The following is a 21084-nucleotide window of genomic DNA, read 5'->3' on the forward strand; positions in this document are numbered from 1 at the left end:
GGAAAGGCAGGGGCTGAGTCCAGACTAAGACAGGAGTCTAGTCTGTAAAGGGAAATAACTGGAACTCTGAGCTACAGAAACGCTGCATCCTGCCTAAATCAACATTTAGGGTAGGGAATTGCATTTTGTAACCTGTTTCTTTGGAGTAACATAGTAATCTGCTTTGTTCTGTTTGCTATACCAGTAGTTAATAAATTTATTTCTTGTTTATTTCAAAACCCAGTTTGTGCAATTCATATGGGGGGGGGGAGAAGCTGTGCATATCTCTCTCCACATTGAGGGAGAGGGCGAATTTTTATGAGCTAGTGCTGTCCAGCTCTTTCTATACAGTGCAAGACAATATTATCTTGGGGGTACACTCCAGAGGGGAGGTGCACTTAAGTGCAGGGCAATTTCCTAACTGATTCTTCCCAAGTAGAGCTGATTTCAGTGTCTGTGTCTTTCTGCAGCTGGGCGTGTCCCAACCTATGTGTGTGCACTAGAGGAGGCTTGAGGGCCTGGCACAGCAGGACAGGGTGAGGGAGCCCAGGCTAGTGGAAAGGTCGGGCTCAGTGAAACCCCAATATATCAGGTGGCATCCCAGAAGGGGGGTCCAACCTGTCACAGTGGGCACAAGAACTGGATGCAGTATTCCAGCATTGGTTGCACCAGGGCCAAATCCAGAGGTGAAAGAACCTCTCTGCTCCTATTCAAGATTCCTCTGTTTATGCCGCCCAGGACTGCATTATCCCTTTTGACCCTGGCGTCGCCCTAGCAGCTTGTGTTCAGCTCATTCTCCCCCACGAGCTCCAAATCTTTTCCAGAGTCGCTGCTCCCCAGGAGAGGGTTCAAGCAAGCAGGGCGGCAGCTGGGGAAACTCACCATGTAATCAGCAATATCCTCGGGCGCATCTCCATCAGCATCAAACTTGAAGGTGACCATCTTGTTGTTGTGGGTCTCCAGCTGGCACTCGACCATATTATCCCCAGCCGCAGACACCTGGGGACGTAAGCAGAACACCAGCATTTTGCAAGGGGACCCGATTCCAGGGGGGGAATCTCAGGGAGCAAGGGGAGGAACATTCTGCTTTTAAGACCGACTTCGGGACTCTGATCTACCTGGAGGCCTTCATCCCCTCCCCTGAGCCAAAGCAAGCCCCTCGTAGATTTCAGCGGCTGTGGATCAGGCCCCAAGACAGCCACATGAAAGTCCAAGAGGGCTGATTCCAAGGGCGGACATGGAAGAGAGAGAGCAAGCCTGATGGGGCTTTGAAGGACGGGCTCATGTGACGTTCAGGCCCTGCCAAGGTGGGGTAAAGCAACACAATACGGCTTTAACTCCACTGCCAGCCTCCTGAGCGTGGGCACCATCACATCAGCATAAAGGCGCTCTGGCCAGTCCCAGTGAGAGCAGCATCAATCAGACGGACCCGTTTCAGGCCTCGGGAGACTACACTGTTGTGAGGACGAGAACGGCCAAGGCCCGAACGACGGCAGGGAATTGATAAGGTGAGCTGTGACTGGGTGATCTCAGGAAGGTGAGCCAGCCCGCTTGCCCCCTTGCAGAGGAAAGTGACCTCCCAGCTCCCAAATCACCCCCCACTCCCCAAAAAAACCTTAGCCATAGCAAACTCGGGACAAAACCTGGGGAGTTAAAAATTCAAAAGCACCGAAGTGACTTAGGAACCTGCTTTCAAAAGACAGATTCACACATCCCAAGGCCAGAGGGGAGCGTTGTGATCATCTGGTCCAACCCCCTGGATAACACAGGCCCAGGCTGAACTGGAGCAGAGCCTTAGGAAAACAGTCCATTTCGAATTATACGAATCGCCCGTGAGCAAGACTCCCCCACCTCTAGGTGAGATGTCCCAGCGGTTCACTCCCCTGGCACCTTATTTCTGGTCTGAATTTAGACGGAGGAGGCCAATATTTGTTCCCCACCTAGATACTTCTAAACTATGATCAGGTCAATTTCTCCACGCAGAGAAGCTTGGGGGAACTAGGCAGCCCATGAGCACAAATCACTGAGGAATGTCGGATCTCCGCTGGGTTCTAATCCCTTCCTGCGGTGAAAGGTCAGCTGTCCTGAGTCACAGGTTGAATGCTCCCGGAGCCCGACTTTTACCCCCTCGCCACTACCAACCTGCAGCACAGTGAGCTGGAATTTGGTCCCTTTGTCCGGCCGGGGGCAGGACGCCCGCCTCTGTTTACTTCGGTCTTGTTTGCCGTTGCCGCTCATGGGCTCGTGTGCATTGGAGCTTTCCTTCAAAGCAGCCAGCTCGGGATTTAGCCTGGGAGCAGAGCAGGGAGAGAAGAAAAGCATGAATGGATGAGCTCTCAGAACGGGGCTCGCTGCGGCAAACTGGATCAGTCAATCTTCCCCCAGGGGAAGATACAGGTTGACGCATTTAGTTCCCTGCCCAAAGACTTGATTGTTTATTTGTTGTTTCTTGTAGCAATGAGTTCCGCAGGCCAAGAGAGATGGGGAAATCGAATCACTTCAGTGGCCACAGCTGTGGAAGGCTCAGGCTCCTCAGACGGGTTAGACAAGCAGCGGGAAAGGGACAGGACTGTGTGTCTATCTCGATAATATCCCTCATTGTGGTGGGAGGTGAGCTGGGAGAAATAAATTGAAGGGGATTCTTTTATGGAGGTTTCTGGGACACACCGACCCAACAGTCCTCCAGCTGGCAGGATGGCCGGCCGACTGTTAATGCGGCCACTTGACGGGGCTGTGAACTGCAGCTCACATGTACTCCCGCCACACCCCAGATACGCACAGCACACGGGCAGAAAGATTGGATGTAGCACCGGGCTCAATTCCTTTCCCCCTTGCAACCCCCATGCTCTCGGATTAACGAGGAAGGAGACTCACCCTTGCAGCAAGTCTGGCTTTGGAGCAGCTATTTGGGCCTCAGGCACCGTGGCAGGCTGGGAAACCTGCCAGGAAACAGAGTTGTGAAACAAGTGAATTTCAGTCTTTCTCCAGGGACCAGCGGAGATGGGGCTATACCAACTGCAAGAGGAAGTGTTTGAGGAGACACGGAACAGTGCAATGGGACGCATTAGCTGGACAAAGACCAGAAGAACATAAGACAGGCACAAGGACTACCGGGATCAGGGATCAATTCAGGCTGGAAATTAGAACACTGGGAGGGGACTGAATTTGGCTTCAGAGCAGAGGAGCAGGATCACAGACGGGGCGCGGGAGAACGAGACGAACTTGCCAGGCTCTTGCAAAGCTAGAATTTCCCTCTGGGAGCAAGAAGCAGCCACCAGGTTACAGAAAACTGCTGGTTAGGGAAGAGTTTGGTGGGTTTTCAAACCCAGCCATTGTGAGGGAGGCAAGTCTGCGAGGTCTGGAAGAGAGCTGTAAAGCGTTCCAAACAGAGCTAGGAAAAGTAGCCGGGATCGCCAGCTATTCCCAGGCGGAGGAAGCATGCAAGGGTGAAAGAGTGACCCAGAGCTGAACACGGGAGGGACACCTGGTGACACCACTTTCAGAGGATGACCCCATGAGGAACCATTCTCCGGGACAGTGGCTAAACCTGGAGACTGGACGGAAACTCAGAAAGGGTCACCCACCAGGGAGGAGGCTTTCAGGGTCAATCAGAGACCTTCGGGCTTGTCCAGGGCAGGAAACTGGCTGGCAAAATCTCAACTTTAAAAAAGGCTTCCATGATTCCAAAATAAGAGCGTTGCCCTGGTGTCACTCCACTGGTGGAATTACCATGGCATTTCCCCATGTCAACGAGCTGTCGGACTCTGCAGGGACTGCTCGCAAGCTCTCAGCCTGGCTGCTTCAAGCTGGCCCGGGAGTTCATAAACCCCAAGGCCAGAAGAGACCACTGAGCTCATGCAGTCTGACCTCCTGTATAACCCGGGCCAGAGACCTGCCCCACAATCCTTCCTTCTGACCTACAGCAGAGCTCTTCTACAAACCTCCCGTCTCAACTTTAAAATGGCCAGTGATGGAGAATCCACCACGACCCTTGGTAAACTGCTCCAACGGTTAATTATGCTCACCGTTAAAATCGTATGCCTTATTGTTCATTTGAGTTAGTCTAGTTTCAAAGGCCAGCCATTGCCTCATGTTAGAGCTTTCTTTGCTACCCTGAAGAGCCTATTATTAAATATTTGTTCCTCGCATGGATACTTCTAGACTGTGACCAAGTTACTTCTTACCATCACCCAGCACGAGGGAAGGGCTCTCTGTGGCTCTCCCCCACAGTTCCCAGCCCGGCCGGTGCTGTTTCAGTCTGAAGCCGGGTCACATACCTGCTCGGGCCCCGGCCCATGCTGTGGGTGCAGCTGGGGGCTCAGGGCGGGCTGTGGGGAGGTGGTGAGCAGAGGGCTGGCTGCCGGACTCTGGTACACCCCCGACTCTGCTGCTAACAGGACGTAGGCTGGCTGCTCGGGTACGTGCGCCGCTGCCTGCTGCACTCCATAGGCTTGTTCTGAGGAGGGCGGCTGCAGCTGCTCTGGCCTGGGCGACAGGGTCTGGAGCAAGGTGGGGACCGTGGCCAGGAGCGGCTGTGGCTGGAGAGGAGCCTGCTGAGGTAGCGGCTGCATCGCGGGAGGCGCAAAAGTGGAGGGCTGCGGCGGGAGGAACGGGACCGCTGGCGGCGCTGTCTGTTGCCCTTCGCCCGGCCCTTGCGCCAGGGGGTACCCCAAGCCGCTGCTGTCCTGCTGGGAGAGCGCCACGGGCATCTGCTCCGTGCTGGCCTCCTGGCTCAGCGCCCCAGGAGACGGCACAAAGGCTGGCTGCTGCGGATCTGCCAGCTGGCTCAGAAACGTCACCTGCTCCACCCGGTACGGAGGCTGCCCCGGGTAGAGGGGCTGAACCGGGTACCCCGGCAGCTCCGGGTACGCATACACCACCGGCTCTGCCGGCTGGGCTGGGCAGGGGGGCTGGTCAGTGTAAGGACCCTGCAGGGGATATGCTGGCTGCAGCCGGTGCGGGGCCTGCAGCGGGTAAGCCAGCTGCTCTGGGGCCAGGACAGGACACACGCATTCCACCTGTTGGTCTGTCTCCTGCACCAGCAGCCCCTGCGGCTGCTCTAGGGTGCCTGTGTGCAGCACAAACTGCGGCTGCTGAGGGGGCGGGTAACCCGGCAGCTGCAACTGCATGGGCTGCGCTGGCTGGGCCAGGGAAGGCTGCAGTAAGGAGTCTGGCTGCATCACAGCATACTGCTGGGGCGGCTGCATGACGGGAACCTGTTGGGGCTGCTGCATGGGTGCAACCGGCTGGGGTTGCTGCATCGATGCAACCTGCTGTGACTGCTGCATGGTAGGAACCTGCTGCATGGGCGCAGTCTGTTGAGGAATTTGCTGCGGCTGCTGCATGGCGGGAACCTGTTGGGGCTGCTGCATGGGCGCAACCAGCTGGGGTTGCTGCATTGATGCAACCTGCTGCGGCTGCTGCATGGCAGGAATCTGCTGCATCGGTGCAGTCTGTTGAGGAATTTGCTGTGGCTGCTGCATGGACATCACCTGCTGGGACTGCTGCATGGCAGGAACCTGCTGCATCGATGCAACTTGCTGCAGTTGCTGCATGGCTGGAATCTGCTGCATGGGTACAGTTTGCTGAGGAATTTGCTGCGGTTGCTGCATGGGCACCACCTGCTGGGGCTGCTGCATGGCAGGAACCTGCTGGAGCGGCTGCATCGATGCCACCTGCTGCGGCTGCTGCATGGGCGCCCCAGGCTGCCCAGCCAAGGAAGCAGGCAGGAGCTGGGCCATCCCCTGCATGTTGCCAACAAACTGGGCCGAGGGCTGGTTCTGCGGTGCCAGGCTGTGACCGAGGGTCAGGAAGCCAGAAGCCGGGTCGACCTCGGCTGCAGTGGTGGTGGCCATCTGACTCCCAGTCCTGGTGGTGGAGTCCAGCTGCGCGCTGGCTGCCGGCATGGCCTGGGGAGAGGCAGCTGTCAGGATGGCCTGGGACACCGCCATGACCGATGGCTCCAGCACCGTAGGCAGTTGTGACTCGAGGTGCTGGTGGCAAAGGAAACGTGGGGCTTACAGGTGCGGAACCACAAACTAATCACAGCACAGCCCCCCCACCCCAAAACAACCTAGGCTCTGTCCACGTCTGCACTAATGCATTCTGGGAAAAACAATCTGAGCGGATACCCCATAGAGCAGTAGGAGGGCATTCCCAGAGCATCTCCAGCAGCAATGCATTCTGGGGGTGAGACATGGACGCAGCCTGCTGCACAGCATCATAAGAACGTAAGAGCGGCCACACTGGGTCAGACCGACGGTCCATCTAGCCCAGTGTCCTGTCTTCCGACAGTGACCAGTGCCAGGTGCCCCAGAGGGAATGAGCAGAACAGGGAATATCAAGTGATCCATCCCCTGTCCCCCATTCCCAGCTCCTGGCAAACAGAGGCTAGGGACACCATCCCTGCCCAGCCTGGCTAGTAGCCATTAATGGACCTATCCTCCAGGAACTTAGCTAGTTCTTATCTATCATGAGGAGAGCAAGGCGCTCCGGGAAAGACAGGCAACATCAAGGGATGCAGGGGCGGGATACTGTCTGGCTCAACATCTTCAGTTTACAAAAGCAAACGGCTCAGGCCCCCAGCCAGAAACCTGGGGAAAGGAATGGCTGCCCGGAAATTGGATTCAGCAGAGCCCTGCTCAAATGCCTCAGATCCCTCATAGTAACGGGGCTCTCTCTTTGGATCCCCTTGCGCTGATCCTCCAATGTGCGTCCAGCCCTTGGGACAATTATATTCCCCCAAAATAAGTTGCTTTTGGTCCAGTGCCCCAGAGGCTCCGATTTTGGCTAAGCAGGGTGGAAGCAGGTGGGGGCTTGTACAGGAGGTCCCTGCCCACGAAAACACCAAGTGGTAGAGGAGGCAAGTACTAAGTCGAAGCAGGGATGACTGGGGACGGCCTGTCCCTCTTATTACTTTTAACCACAATTGGGGCCGGTCAGGAATTTCCCCACAAATTTTGCCAGATTCAGGGAAACTCAAACTTTCCAAGGGAAAGGATCCTCTTTTGGTGGGGAAGGTCCCTCGGGGCCAGACAGAGCCCCACCCCAGAGGCGAGGGAATCACCTAGAATGTGGGATCCTAGATTCAAGTCCCTGAACCAGGAAGGACTTGACCCTGGGGTTCACACATCCCTGTTCAGTGCTTTCCCCACCTGCCAAGGATTTCTCTGCACCAGCCACCCCTCGTGTGTCAGCCGCACCACACAGGACACACCAGACGTACCATTATCGGCGTGAACTGCGGGACCGCGCCAGGTGACACCTGGGGCTGGGGAGCTGCCGGTGGAGCCAAGCTGGGGGTGGGTAGAGCTGGGGGTAAGATCTGCAGGTGGCCCAGGTTCTGCTGCTGCACCTGCTTAATTAATTAACGACAGTGACAAATAAAGAAGCTTGTTAATGACAAAGCACCACCGGACCCCACCTGTGCTCTCCCCGACTCGGATCTGCTGCACCCTCCTACCTGGGTCTCTGTAGATGCTTGGCTCCCCTTTTAGGGGACATCTACACTGTACGCAAAGCCGGGATCTGCAGGACACGGCTAGTGGACTTGGTGCAGCCAAGCCCCTGCTCACGCGTCCACACTGCCTTGGAAGCCCGGGTTTCGCAACTGAGCTAATGCGCTATGCAGCCCTTCTGACTTGAGCTGCGTTCACACGGCCGAAGGACAGGGCTTGGATGCGGGTCACGGCCGGGCTCAGGGCCTGACCCACCCCACTAGCAGGGTCCTATGGCCCGGGCCCTGAGCATTCGCTGACCCAAGAAAGACTGATTTGTGTGTGGCGGAAGCGGGGCTTGAGCTCAGCCCTATCTCAGAGCCTGGGTTTGGTGCAGACATGCCCTAGGAGTCCCAGACGCCCTGCCCCCTCAGGCCACAGCATGGTTTTGAACTTGATGGGAGGCGGTTCAGTAACGCGCCGGGGGTCCCTCGCACCAAAGATAACGGGTAACCTCCAACCCTACCCCCTGTAACGCCTCCAACTCTGACCCACTCCCCAGAACCCCCCAACCCTAATCCCCAACACCCCATTTTCATGGCACCCCCAAACCTGTCCCCTACAATCTCTTCTCATGGCCCCTCACGACTCAGGAGTCGGATCCTAGGACCCTGCTAGAAGGGTGGGTCAGAGCCTGAGTCCCAGTGAGCCAGTGCTGAGCGCTGAGATGCTCCGAAACCCAGCAAAGCGAGTGGGTCACAGAGCCCAAGTGGGACTGTCTACACTGCAATTTGTAATGCCGCAGCACCAACCCGAGTCTGTCAGTCCTGGCTCTGGGATTCACTGCAGTGGGCTGGGGAGATGTACCTTTAACAGCCTAGCCTGTGGGCCTTGCTCAGATGCTCGGGGTCAGCAGATTTGGGGTAGGGAGGGGATTTCCCCCAGGTCAGGGTTTTTGGGGCGTGGGACAATCCAGGCGCTGGAGACACCGTTCTGTGGCCTTACACGCTGCGCGTGGCTAAGGACGCCCTTGGTGTACCGTACAGTCATGGACCCTAGGATGACGGCTGGTGATCCGAGGAGGCACCTTACCCCAGCAATCTGCTGATAGTGTCCCATCACCGGCTGCGATGGGTAGAGGTGTCCCTGAAGGCCGGCTTCCACCGGTGGGGGGATAGAGGCCTGTGGAGGGCAGCCCATCACCTGCTCCGTGTAGGGCAGGCTGTGCTGTCTGGAGGCATCCGATAGAATCACTGACCCAGCACTCTTCTCCGACAGGCTCTCGGCTGTATGGGGAGGCAGGAAAGCCCTGTCAGTCACTCAAAGCATTGACAGGCGTGTCCTTTCCTAGCAGGTGCAAACGCTGAGTTAACACGCAACGGGGTGGGGGAGGACACAGGAACCAAAGACTCACTAGGTCCCACTCCAGACCTATGTCTTCCTCACCACCATCACCAAGTTCTTGTCTAGCGCGCGTCTCCAAGCACTTTACGGAGCAGGGAAAACATGCCACTGAGACCGGCAGGATCACTGGGCAGGGACTAGAAGCCGGCTGTTCTTGGCCCCCGGGGCAGCGCGCTACCCACTAGGCCACACTGCCCATAGACTCACATCTAAGGCTGCTCAGCGAGGTCAAAATGACAGTAAACGATGGCTGCTCAGAAAAACCAGGGCAATTATCACCAGTCTCCAGGAACTCCAAGAGGCACCAACTGCCCCAATCCCCACCCCTCCAAAACATCTCCCTGCCACCCCGAGGAGGGGGCGGGACTGTGGCGGCGTGGGGACCAAGTCATAGCATGGGGGGCACAGAGCGCGCCACCCTCAGGAGGTGGGGAGAAACCCTTTCTGCTTTCTGCTTCGTTATCGCTGTTGTGAGGGCAGAGTCTGGGCCAGGAGTTAGCCCACCCCGGGACTACAGATCACCACAAGGCCCCTCCCTCCTTTACCTCAGGCTGGGGCTACCCCTAAAGATGAGCTCCACCAACACGCCCTGGTAGTGTGAACGCAACCCCAGCAAGACCTGCGATGGCTCAAAGCCGGAGGCAGCTGTGTTCTCAGGGTGTTTTTTTCACCTTCCCCCGAAGCATCAGGGATGGGCCTCAGCTGGAGAGGGACACCGGACTGAGGGGAATGGGGCTCTTTGCAGCTGCCGGTTGGCAGGTCTGGCTCCCAGGCTCGGGGTGGCCAGACGTGGGATGGGGGAGGCAGGGACGTGGTGGTCCCTCTGCAACATGGGATCATCGGGGCACATCTCAGCGAATCAATTCCCTTCTATAGCAGGCGAGCGGGTGACGTTTCGGTCTCTCCGGAGGAGACTAAAGGGGTCAGGGGGCTGGTGAAATTGACTAGCCACCCCTGTCGCTCCATGTACCTGCCAAGGAAGACTGGTGCTGAGTCTGCTGCAGCAGCTGCTGCCGGACGTGCTGGTCCACCTCCGTCTCCTCCCACTCGGCACCCGCCGGCGGGGACGGGCGGGTCAGCGAGACGCCCTGGGGCAGCAGGGCCCCACCAGCTGCCTTGCACTGGGCTTCCCTCTGTTCCTCCAGGCAGCCGGCTTGCCGCCGCTCTCGGGTCTTCTTGATCAGGGCCACACGGTCCCGGATGGACTTGGCCACAGCTTTGGAGTCGCTTTCGTGGAAGAATCCGGATTTCACCTGCAGAAGGGGGATCAAGATAGGAAAGACGAGGAATCACGCCTGTTCTCCAGATACCCTGGAAAGACGAGGAATCGTGCCCGCTCTCCGGATACCCCACGAAAGCCTCTCTCGGGTTGTTAACCAAAAGCATGCAGCTTTTAGCTCTCCACCCTTTTACGGGAGAACTCCTTGGAGGGCTCAGAGATGTGGATCAACCACTCTCCCCGTTCTCAGGCAAGAGGCATTGCTGACTCTCATGATATCGGACCCCTGACGGAACCAGGATTTCACGTCAATGTTTCTTCATAAAGACCCAGCTGCCGGAGTCATGTGATTTGGGGAGAATGTCACCTTTCTTTTTACCAAAAAAAAAACTTTCTAGCCCTCGGGACTGAGGAGAAAATCTTGCAAACGGGACGTTCTAAAGGCTCAAAAGCTAGAAAACAAATAAGACCCCACATTTCAAAAGAGATTTTTCAAGCCACATCTCACGATTTTGGGATGACACCTAATTTATAATTTCAGAACATTTGGGGCCAGCAACGCCATCTTTAACGAGGCCTTGTCGACGCACATTCATCCAATTGGTTAGGGGAAAGCGCTCTTATTTCCTCTTCACAACTGACCTTAAAAAAAAAAAAAGCCCAGCCTGTTGCCGGCACAGCCTTCTGTGTGGATTCTCCTGTTTCAGTTTAACTAAAAGTGTATGTCTTGGCTGCAGTTGCGAAGTGTGATTGCCGCACACCTGAGCTAGCTTTGATGCTCACTGCAGGGTAGGCATGCCCTGAGTGGCTTTAAATTCATATCACGTTACACCTGTGACAGACGCAAGACCTTGGAGGAGAGGAAATGTCCGAATTGATCCCACAGTGCAGGGCAGTAGGGGATATTTGTAGGATATTATATCAACAAGTGGTCTATGGACCTTTGTGTTCCTGATCCTCCTGAACTGGGAATCACTAGGAGGGTGATGAAAGCAAATCCCCAGTCCCGGTTATATAGATACCCCGCCCTTTGACACTCTGCATCTCTTGGAGAGACAAAGACCTAGGAGATGTCCCCAGCCTGAGCTGGCTTAGAGACAAAGCTGCTCCCCAGTGAGGCTCTGCCAGACCCCCATGGTCCACCAGGACTCCACACGGACAGCCACTGGGTGAGTGTGTCGACAGCTTGTGGCTTCGTGAGAGCATTTCTCTCAGATGTTCCAAGCCAATCCCCAGGGTGCTTTGCCACAGCAGACATGGCCAGAGACAGCAGGATCACCAGTGTCAGCGTGAGAGAAATGTTAATAAAGTTTCAAATAGTTTGAATTTAAAAAAAAACAAAACAAAAAAAACAGTTCCCACTTCTCAACCAGTCGGGTTTCAGACACATCCCTGATGGCACGAATGCGGCTTGATCTCCATCCTTCCCGGAGTCACCCAGGAAAGGCGGGCGAGACACGACTTCGGCATGGAAAATACAAGCAGAGCCGAACAACGGTAACGCTTCCGGACCTTCTTAGTTATTAATGTGCACTCAGAAAGCGCCTGGATCCCCTCCAGCCCCGCTGTGCAAACAGTGAGAGACAGCCCCTGCCCCGACGAGCTCCCACATAGACAAAGGGAGGGAGGAGAGACAGTGGCACAGGGAGCTGCAAGTAGGAGGTGTCCGTGCGAAGCGCTCACCATCTCGCACGCCACTTCTTCGGGGACATCCGACTCCAGGTTGAAACTGAACTCGATGGCTTCGTTGTCCTTGTGCTTCCCCTTCAGTTTCTTGGGGTCTTCCACCCACAGCCTCAAGGCCAAAGAAGAGCTCAGCCCGTCATCGTCCTCTGCCAGCTCCACCCGCAGCCCCGTGTCCTCCGCGAAGAAGGCATGGTTCAAAAGGTCTTTGATGGACAACCTGATGGTGAGAGGTGGGGTGGGGTGGGGGTGGATTAGGGGTCCATCGCCAACAGGGCATTGACATCCTGGTCAGTGACCACTGCAACCACACAATTTCTAGCCTCTTTGGGGCCACCCAGTCTGTCCCCGCCCCGGTACCCAGGTAAAGCAAGGAACCACTCAGCTGACCGGGACGGGGGTGGAGGGAGCGAGAGTCTGACGGTGGCCTCAGATGCTTTGAACTGGAGCCAGAGCACTCGAGTGATCTACCTCAGGGTCACAGAGCAAATCACCAGGAGAACCAGGAATAGGACCCAGGCGTCCTGGCTCCCAGCCCCCCTGCTCTAACCCACTAGACCCCACTGCCCTCCCAGAGCCGTGGAGAGAACCCAGGAATCCTGGGTCCTAGCCCCCCAGTTCCCCTGCCTGCTCTAACCACTGCACCCCCCACACCAGGTGCAGGTAATAGAATCCAGACGTCCTAATTCATCTCTACACAGCACTGCCATTGTGGTCAGGAGACCCCGCAGCTTTTCCTTTTTAACTTTACTTCAAACAGCCCAATGGCCCCCCCACACGCAGTACGGCAGCTGCTCGGCTGCTGACTCAGGAAAGCACAGTAGCGCGCGCTCAAGTCCCGGGGACTTCCTGAATCAGACTCGGAGGCCGCAGCCAAGGCCAGCCCATCGGCCCTGCGACGGGCATCTCTGAGCTGGTGCCTCGCAGGGAGACGCACCTTTCAGATTTGTTCTGCCGGATGCACCCCTCAATGATCTCTTTCACCTCCGGGTCAGTCACCTTGTTGAAACTGGCGGGTTTAATGCCCTGGAAGAGAAGGGAATTGTTATGGTGTGCCGAGCGGCACCAGTCCCTTCCTTTGAGCCAGCTAGCTGGGAGCAGGGTGTCTATGACCTACTGCCAAAGGGTCTGCCTCCGCACACCGAAGTTTCATAGATCCCATGGATCATGTTAGACCTTTCTCTGCCAGACTGAAGAGCCCATTCATAACTTTTGTTCCCTAAGTTAGTATTTGTGTGACTGAGTCTCCACAGCCCCTTCTCTCGGTTAAGCCAAAGAGACTGAGCTCGTTGAATCCCACTTCCAACCCTTCCGTCATTCTAGTGGCTCTTCGCTGAGCCCTCCCCGATTTATCCACATCGTCCTTGAACTGTGGGCACCAGACTTGGACACAGGATCCCAGCAGCAGTCGCACCATTGTAACGGAACCTTCTTGTAAACGACTCTTTTGGCGTTTGTTCCAGTGGTCAGCTGCCCTCACTGGTAAAATGTGCAACATTTGCAATTGAAACATGTCTGGCTTCAGTTCACAGCCCCTTGGGTCTTGTTCTCCTCTAGCTCAAAGAAACCTTTCGTATCCGGGCTTCTCTCCGCGGGAAGGTGCTCACACACGGTAATCGAGTCACCTGCCGCTCTTCCTCTTGAGGAGCTAAGCCCTCTTTCCTTCTCTGACTGTGAGGCATTTCTTCCAGCCCTCCAATGGTTTTCTGCACCCTCTCCAATTTCTCAACATCCTTTTTAAAAATGGGGACACGGAAACTGGATGTATCGTTCGGTGTCAGGCTCACCAGTGCTGTTTACAGAGGTAAAATCACCTCTCCTGTGGACTGCGATAGACCCATCTCCCACCCTGGCCATCAGATAATCTAGCCTGACCTTCTGTACAGCGCAGGCTGTCGAATTTCATCCAGTTAGTCCTCCTGTGAGCCCAGTAGCAGGGGTTTAATAACAGGGACCGCACTGGTACAGTTACAAAGTGTGGCTTCGATTACTGCTATTCCATAGGGGAAATCACATGTATATTATATTTATGCTGCTACCTCAATCAACTAACCTACTAAATCTCATCAAGAATATTACCAGCTTTGTCTGACAAGCCCCATTGTCCATAAAACCATGGGGACCGGCATGAATTATATTCCGATCCTTTCATTCTTTATCAACTGAATCCCGTGTCAGGGACTGATGATGCCAGGCGAATGTTACCCAAGTCATCCCACTGGTTCTTTTGGAATATCGGCATGACATGAGCACTTTCTCAGTCTTCTTGAGCTTCCAGTATGAGGCAGGAATGTCTGTGAGGGGAGGGCTCCTGCCTCATACTGGCAATGTGGGGCGATCAACAGGTTATCTCAAGTGCTTATATACAAATACACAAAGCCTTGGAAACAAGCAGGGAGAACTGGAGGTCCTGGTGATGTCAAGGAACTATGACGTGATCGGAATAACAGAGACTTGGTGGGATAACTCACATGACTGGAGTACTGTCATGGATGGTTATAAACTGTTCAGGAAGGACAGGCAGGGCAGAAAAGGTGGGGGAGTAGCACTGTATGTAAGGGAGCAGTATGACTGCTCAGAGCTCTGGTACGAAACTGCAGAAAAACCTGAGTGTCTCTGGATTAAGTTTAGAAGTGTGTGCAACAAGAGTGATGTAGTGGTGGGAGTCTGCTATAGACCACCGGACCAGGGGGATGAGGTGGATGAGGCTTTCTTCCGGCAGCTCACGGAAGCTACTAGATCGCATGCCCTGATTCTCATGGGTGACTTTAATTTTCCTGATATCTGCTGGGAGAGCAATACAGCGGTGCATAGACAATCCAGGAAGTTTTTGGAAAGCGTAGGGGACAATTTCCTGGCGCAAGTGCTAGAGGAGCCAACTAGGGGGGAAGCTTTTCTTGACCTGCTGCTCACAAACCGGGTAGAATTAGTGGGGGAAGCAAAAGTGGATGGGAATCTGGGAGGCAGTGACCATGAGTTGGTTGAGTTCAGGATCCTGACGCAGGGAAGAAAGGTAAGCAGCAGGATACGGACCCTGGACTTCAGGAAAGCAGACTTCGACTCCTTCAGGGAACGGATGGCCAGGATCCCCTGGGGGACTAACTTGAAGGGGAAAGGAGTCCAGGAGAGCTGGCTGTATTTCAAGGAATCCCTGTTGAGGTTACAGGGACAAACCATCCCGATGAGTCGAAAGAATAGTAAATATGGCAGGCGACCAGCTTGGCTTAATGGTGAAATCCTAGCGGATCTTAAACATAAAAAAGAAGCTTACAAGAAGTGGAAGGTTGGACATATGACCAGGGAAGAGTATAAAAATATTGCTCGGGCATGTAGGAATGTTATCAGGAGGGCCAAATCGCACCTGGAGCTGCAGCTAGCCAGAGATGTCAAGAGTAACAAGAAGGGTTTCTTCAGGTATGTTGGCAACAAGAAGAAAGCCAAGGAAAGTGTGGGCCCCTTACTGAATGAGGGAGGCAACCTAGTGACAGAGGATGTGGAAAAAGCTAATGTACTCAATGCTTTTTTTGCCTCTGTTTTCACTAACAAGGTCAGCTCCCAGACTGCTGCGCTGGGCATCACAAAATGCGGAAGAGATGGCCAGCCCTCTGTGGAGATAGAGGCGGTTAGGGACTATTTAGAAAAGCTGGACGTGCACAAGTCCATGGGGCTGGACGAGTTGCATCCGAGAGTGCTGAAGGAATTGGCGGCTGTGATTGCAGAGCCACTGGCCATTATCTTTGAAAACTCGTGGCGAACCGGGGAAGTCCCGGATGACTGGAAAAAGGCTAATGTAGTGCCAATCTTTAAAAAAGGGAAGAAGGAAGATCCTGGGAACTACAGGCCAGTCAGCCTCACCTCAGTCCCTGGAAAAATCATGGAGCAGGTCCTCAAAGAATCAATCCTGAAGCACTTGCATGAGAGGAAAGTGATCAGGAACAGCCAGCATGGATTCACCAAGGGAAGGTCATGCCTGACTAATCTAATCGCCTTTTATGATGAGATTACTGGTTCTGTGGATGAAGGGAAAGCAGTGGATGTATTGTTTCTTGACTTTAGCAAAGCTTTTGACACGGTCTCCCATAGTATTCTTGTCAGCAAGTTAAGGAAGTATGGGCTGGATGAATGCACTATAAGGTGGGTAGAAAGCTGGCTAAATTGTCGGGCTCAACAGGTAGTGATCAATGGCTCCATGTCTAGTTGGCAGCCGGTATCAAGTGGAGTGCCCCAAGGGTCGGTCCTGGGGCCGGTTTTATTCAATATCTTCATAAATGATCTGGAGGATGGTGTGGATTGCACTCTCAGCAAATTTGCGGATGATACTAAACTGGGAGGAGTGGTAGATACGCTGGAGGGGAGGGATAGGATACAGAAGGACCTAGACCAATTGGAAGATTGGGCCAAAAGGAATCTGATGAGGTTCAATAAGGATAAGTGCAGGGTCCTGCACTTAGGACGGAAGAACCCAATGCACAGCTACAGACTAGGGACCGAATGGCTAGGCAGCAGTTCTGCGGAAAAGGACCTAGGGGTGACAGTGGACGAGAAGCTGGATATGAGTCAGCAGTGTGCCCTTGTTGCCAAGAAGGCCAATGGCATTTTGGGATGTATAAGTAGGGGCATAGCGAGCAGATCGAGGGACGTGATCGTTCCCCTCTATTCGACATTGGTGAGGCCTCATCTGGAGTACTGTGTCCAGTTTTGGGCCCCACACTTCAAGAAGGATGTGGATAAATTGGAGAGAGTCCAGCGAAGGGCAACAAAAATGATTAGGGGACTGGAACACATGAGTTATGAGGAGAGGCTGAGGGAGCTGGGATTGTTTAGCCTGCAGAAGAGAAGAATGAGGGGGGATTTGATAGCTGCTTTCAACTACCTGAAAGGGGGTTCCAAAGAGGATGGCTCTAGACTGTTCTCAATGGTAGCAGATGACAGAACGAGGAGTAATGGTCTCAAGTTGCAGTGGGGGAGGTTTAGATTGGATATTAGGAAAAACTTTTTCACTAAGAGGGTGGTGAAACACTGGAATGCGTTACCTAGGGAGGTGGTGGAATCCCCTTCCTTAGAAGTTTTTAAGGTCAGGCTTGACAAAGCCCTGGCTGGGATGATTTAACTGGGAATTGGTCCTGCTTTGAGCAGGGGGTTGGACTAGATGACCTTCTGGGGTCCCTTCCAACCCTGATATTCTATGATTCTATGATTCCCTGCTATTTCCAAACTGGAAGACATGTCTAGTGGGGTTAGTCCCAGGGCTGGGGCTACACAATATTGTCATTAACAACATGGATAACAGACTGGAGAGCGGTTTTATAAAACCTGCGGATCACACCAGGCTGGGAGGGGTTGCTGGCACTTTGGAGGGCAGGATTAGAATTCAAAACGACCTGAACAAATTGGAGAATTGGTCTGAAATCAACAAGATGAAATTCACTAACAACAAGTGCAGAGAACTCCACAGAGGAAGGAAAAATCAAATGCCCAACTACAAGATAGGGACGAACCGGCTGGGCCATCATACTGCTGAAAAGGATCTGGGGTATTAAGACTTGGCCCCGCTGAGCCCTAAACTGGAGTACTGTGTGGGGTTCTGGGAGCCGCTCCTTAGGAAAGACCTAGACAAACTGGAGACAGTCCAGAGGAGAGCAACAAAAATGAACAAAGGTTTAGAAAACCTGACATTTGAGGAACAGTTACAAAAATTAGACGTGTTTAGTCTTGAGAAAAGAAGACTCGGGGGGATCTGATACCAGCCTTCAGATCTTTTAAGGGCTGTTATAAAGTGGATGGTGACCAAAGGAGACTGAGGTTAGATATTAGGAAAATTCTCATTATAAGGGTAGTTCAGATCTGGAAAGGCATCGCTGTTTTTAAGGACATGGCTGTCAGGCATGGTCTAGCTTTACTTGGTCCCACCTCAGAGTAGGGGGCTGGACTTGAAGATGTCTCAAGATCCCTCCCAGCCCAACATTTCTATGATTCAAAGACACATTAAAAATTAGCATCAGCCAGGGGGAGATCTCTGCCAACTCTTTAAAGCCAGAAGAGACCATTATGGTCACCTAGTCTGAGCTGCCTCACACAGAGGGTAGGATCCGGCCAGCCCCTTCTGTCAACTCCCTTATCCCACTCTGAAACTTCCAGCCTCTACTTTAAAATGCTAAAGCAGAACCTCTGAGCTTTACATAATGTGGAACCGGGGACAAATCCATTCTAATCCATTTGACTCATCCTTTCATCCACACTTGCCAGCCCTTCCACCCTCTGTCACAATAATTACACGTGACTTTGCTGAGAATTAACTGGGTCTGTTTGTCCGCTGATGTTGTTTTCTCCTGCTCTGGACAGGTTCAGTAAACAGGGCTTCAGAATGTATTGAAAGAATTGGCAGCTTCCATTCCCCAGTTCTAGAAAAGCAACTTTGATACACCTCTACTTAAAACTCTTTCTAACACAGAGTCACGTCCACTGAATGCATCCGATGAAGCGAGCTGTAGCTCACGAAAGCTTATGCTCAAATAAATTTGTTAGTCTCTAAGGCGCCACAGGTCCTCCTGTTCTTTTTGCAAATACAGACTAACACGGCTGCTACTCTGAAAAGAGTCACATTAGCATCCTTCCACCTTTTTATGCATATTAAGGAGAGGCCTGGAGCGTGTGTGTGTGAGAGAGAGAGTGAGATACACAGACAGGGATTAGGGCCCCTATCATTCTGCGTGCTGCACAGCCCCTGACTAGGTCCGGGGTCCCTGTCGTGCCAGACGCTGCACAGATCTGCCCCCCTTTCCCCCAGCCCACCCCAGCTACCATCAGGTTCCCCATTTTTCCCCCACACACACTCCCCAGAGGGTCAAGATTTCCCAGTGACTAGCGTTTGGGGCACTTAGTTTGAGACAAGGACGCCGCTCAGCCTCCACAGACTGAAACCGAGCCTGGGGATGTGGCACGTTACGGTCGGTACACAATTTTGGAAGCGACTAGCGTGTTGCGCCCCGAGACCAATGCGGAAAGGGCACTACTCAGCCGGCGGCTCCAAACAGACTAAGTTTAGCCTCCGATTTGCACAGCAAGGTTAGTGCTGAGTAATAGGCTTACCCACCCTAATCTGCCAATGTACAAGTTTATGCTAACGAGGAAGTTAAATTTACACCTACGCTGGTGACTTTGCGATAGATCTGGGCAGCGTTCTGGCACTCAGAGTAGGGGTACTCGGAAGTAGCCATTTCCAGCATGCACATCCCGAAAGCATACATGTCCACCGACTCATCGTAATGCTCTTCATACATCTCGGGGGCCATGAACTCGGGGGTGCCTGTGGAGGGAAAGAGGGATGTCTTTCAAAAGCTTCTCTGATCTGCAAGCCTTTAGTCAGGCAAGACAAGCTGCCACACCACATCCCACACATCAAACTCCTCCTGGACGTTTTTCTTGAATTCCCACCTCCCCATCAGCAGGAACAAAAGAGGTGGAATGAATAAGTCAAGGTACCACCTTCTTGATAGCTTCATAGGGTATCTCTGCACAGTATGCGGAGACATACACAAGCTAAGCTTTGAACTAACTGCATGCTACAGACGCTGCAAGTTCAAAGCCCGGCCCAGCCAGAATTGGTTGCATGAACACAGGCTTGTTGCTGCAATTTGCCAGTGATAGGTGAGGATTTTATTTTGCCATACTGCAGCGTGAGTGGAGGAGAAGAGCCAGAAAGATTGCTAAGTGATTAGGAAAAGGACATCTGAGATTGTACGTGACATGTGGGATACACTGTGGGGTTTGCGGTGGTTGAATGCCATCAGGCTGTTTTAATACGGCTAACAGTAGATGCATACATCTAGGAACAAAGAATGTCCACCACACTGATAGCGACTTAGAAAGGAGGTCAGTGTGGTTATCCCCATTTTATAAAGGGGGAAACTGAGGCAGAGAGTGGGGAAATGACTCCCCCCGCATGCCAAATCACCCCGGGCCGGCTGCTTGAGCAGGGAGCGCGCCGTTGTCGTACCAATGACGCTCTTAGCAAATGACGTGCGCATCAAGGTTGCCAGGCCCAGGTCGCCGATCTTCACCGAACCCGTGGGTCCCGTGATAAAGATGTTGTCGCATTTCAAGTCCCGGTGGATGATGGGCGGGGTCCGGGTGTGGAGGAACTGCAAGCCTTTCAAGATCTGTCGGCACCAGCTCCTCAGGACCTTTGGTTTCATGACTTTGAATCGCTTTAAGTACCTGGGCAGGGGGAGAACCATGGACTGGTCAGAGAGGAGGAGAGGCTTTCCCAACACAGCCTTTGTCCATAGTGGGGATGCACGCAGAGCGCCGAGCAGCCTGCTGAGCCAAGGCGAGTGTGGTAGTACCTGCTGTCTGTCTGGGAAAGGAGCTGCAGGCCTCACTGTGCGGGACACTGGAAAGACCTAGCTATGTGCCAACCCCAAGGTGTCAACCCTTCTCAAAGCAAGTCCCCCATCCCATACCTGGACTAGCCAGCAAGCCGGTAATAACCGTGGGGTACCTGGGTTTGACTCCCTAGGGGATCTCTCTGCAAGCTGGCATAGGCTCGCTCATCATCTACACTTAAGAGTCATTAAGGGATAATGCTAAGACCATCAACTCTAACGACTCTGGCTCAGGAAGGCTGACGCTGAAGGACACGGAGGCCATGTCGAGACACCACAAAATTAAGTCGACCTAACTGACGTCAGCATAGAGCCGCCGCAGTAATTACATCACTTGTGCATGTCGACACTTTGCTCTTCATGTTGGTGGTGTGCATCCTCACCAGGCACACTTGTCTCGATTGAACTGTCACCGTGGGGCACCGTGGGATGGCTTCTCAAAGCCGGCAACGGTCGACGTACGCAACGCAGCGTTTACACTGACGCCGTGTCAACCTAACTACATCAACCTAGACTCTGCCGCTCACAGAGGTGGCGTTATTAATTAGCAGGCAAGTTACGTCAGTGGGAGTGAAATTTTAGGGTAGACACTGCAGAGTTAGGTCAACGTAAGCTGCCTTGCATCAATCTAACTCTGTAGTGTAGACCAGGCCAGAACTCCAGCAGGGTTTAAAAAGACCAGACCGAAATAAGACTCATGGCAGATGAAATTCAATATCGGTAAGCAACAGAAAAAATCATCCCAACCATACATACAAATGAAGGGGTCTAAATCAGCTGTTGCCTCTCATGAAAGAGATCTTGGAGTCATTGTGGATAGCTCTCCAAAAACATCCACTCAATGTGCAGCAGCCGTCAAAATAGCTAACAGAATGTTAGGAACCATGAGGAAAGGGACAGAGAATAAACCAGAGACTATCATAATGCCACTATATAAATCCATGGCAGGCTCACACCTGGAATACCGGTCACCCCATCT

At 53.5% G+C, this 21084-nt stretch overlaps 1 protein-coding gene across 5 annotated transcripts in view; it reads right to left on the minus strand.

Moving 5' to 3' along the window:
• WNK3 (WNK lysine deficient protein kinase 3) overlaps positions 1-21084 on the minus strand; it is a 59146-nt gene that overhangs the window by 15355 nt on the left and 22707 nt on the right. For 4 of the 5 annotated variants that reach the window (XM_073321510.2, XM_073321506.2, XM_073321507.2 and 1 more), the window contains exons 4-14: positions 19718-19938; positions 18870-19027; positions 12659-12747; positions 11722-11941; positions 9790-10072; positions 8508-8701; positions 7205-7336; positions 4257-5972; positions 2854-2918; positions 2122-2269; positions 862-978 (exon numbers count right to left, since the gene is read on the minus strand). In XM_073321510.2, coding sequence (XP_073177611.2) covers positions 862-978; positions 2122-2269; positions 2854-2918; positions 4257-5972; positions 7205-7336; positions 8508-8701; positions 9790-10072; positions 11722-11941; positions 12659-12747; positions 18870-19027; positions 19718-19938 — 3343 coding nt within the window. The remainder of the gene's footprint in view (positions 1-861; positions 979-2121; positions 2270-2853; positions 2919-4256; positions 5973-7204; positions 7337-8507; positions 8702-9789; positions 10073-11721; positions 11942-12658; positions 12748-18869; positions 19028-19717; positions 19939-21084) is intronic. The other variant, XM_073321509.2, reaches the window with a different exon arrangement.

Source organism: Lepidochelys kempii, chromosome 23 (assembly GCF_965140285.1).
Source record: "Lepidochelys kempii isolate rLepKem1 chromosome 23, rLepKem1.hap1, whole genome shotgun sequence".
Lineage (NCBI taxonomy): Eukaryota > Metazoa > Chordata > Testudines > Cheloniidae > Lepidochelys > Lepidochelys kempii.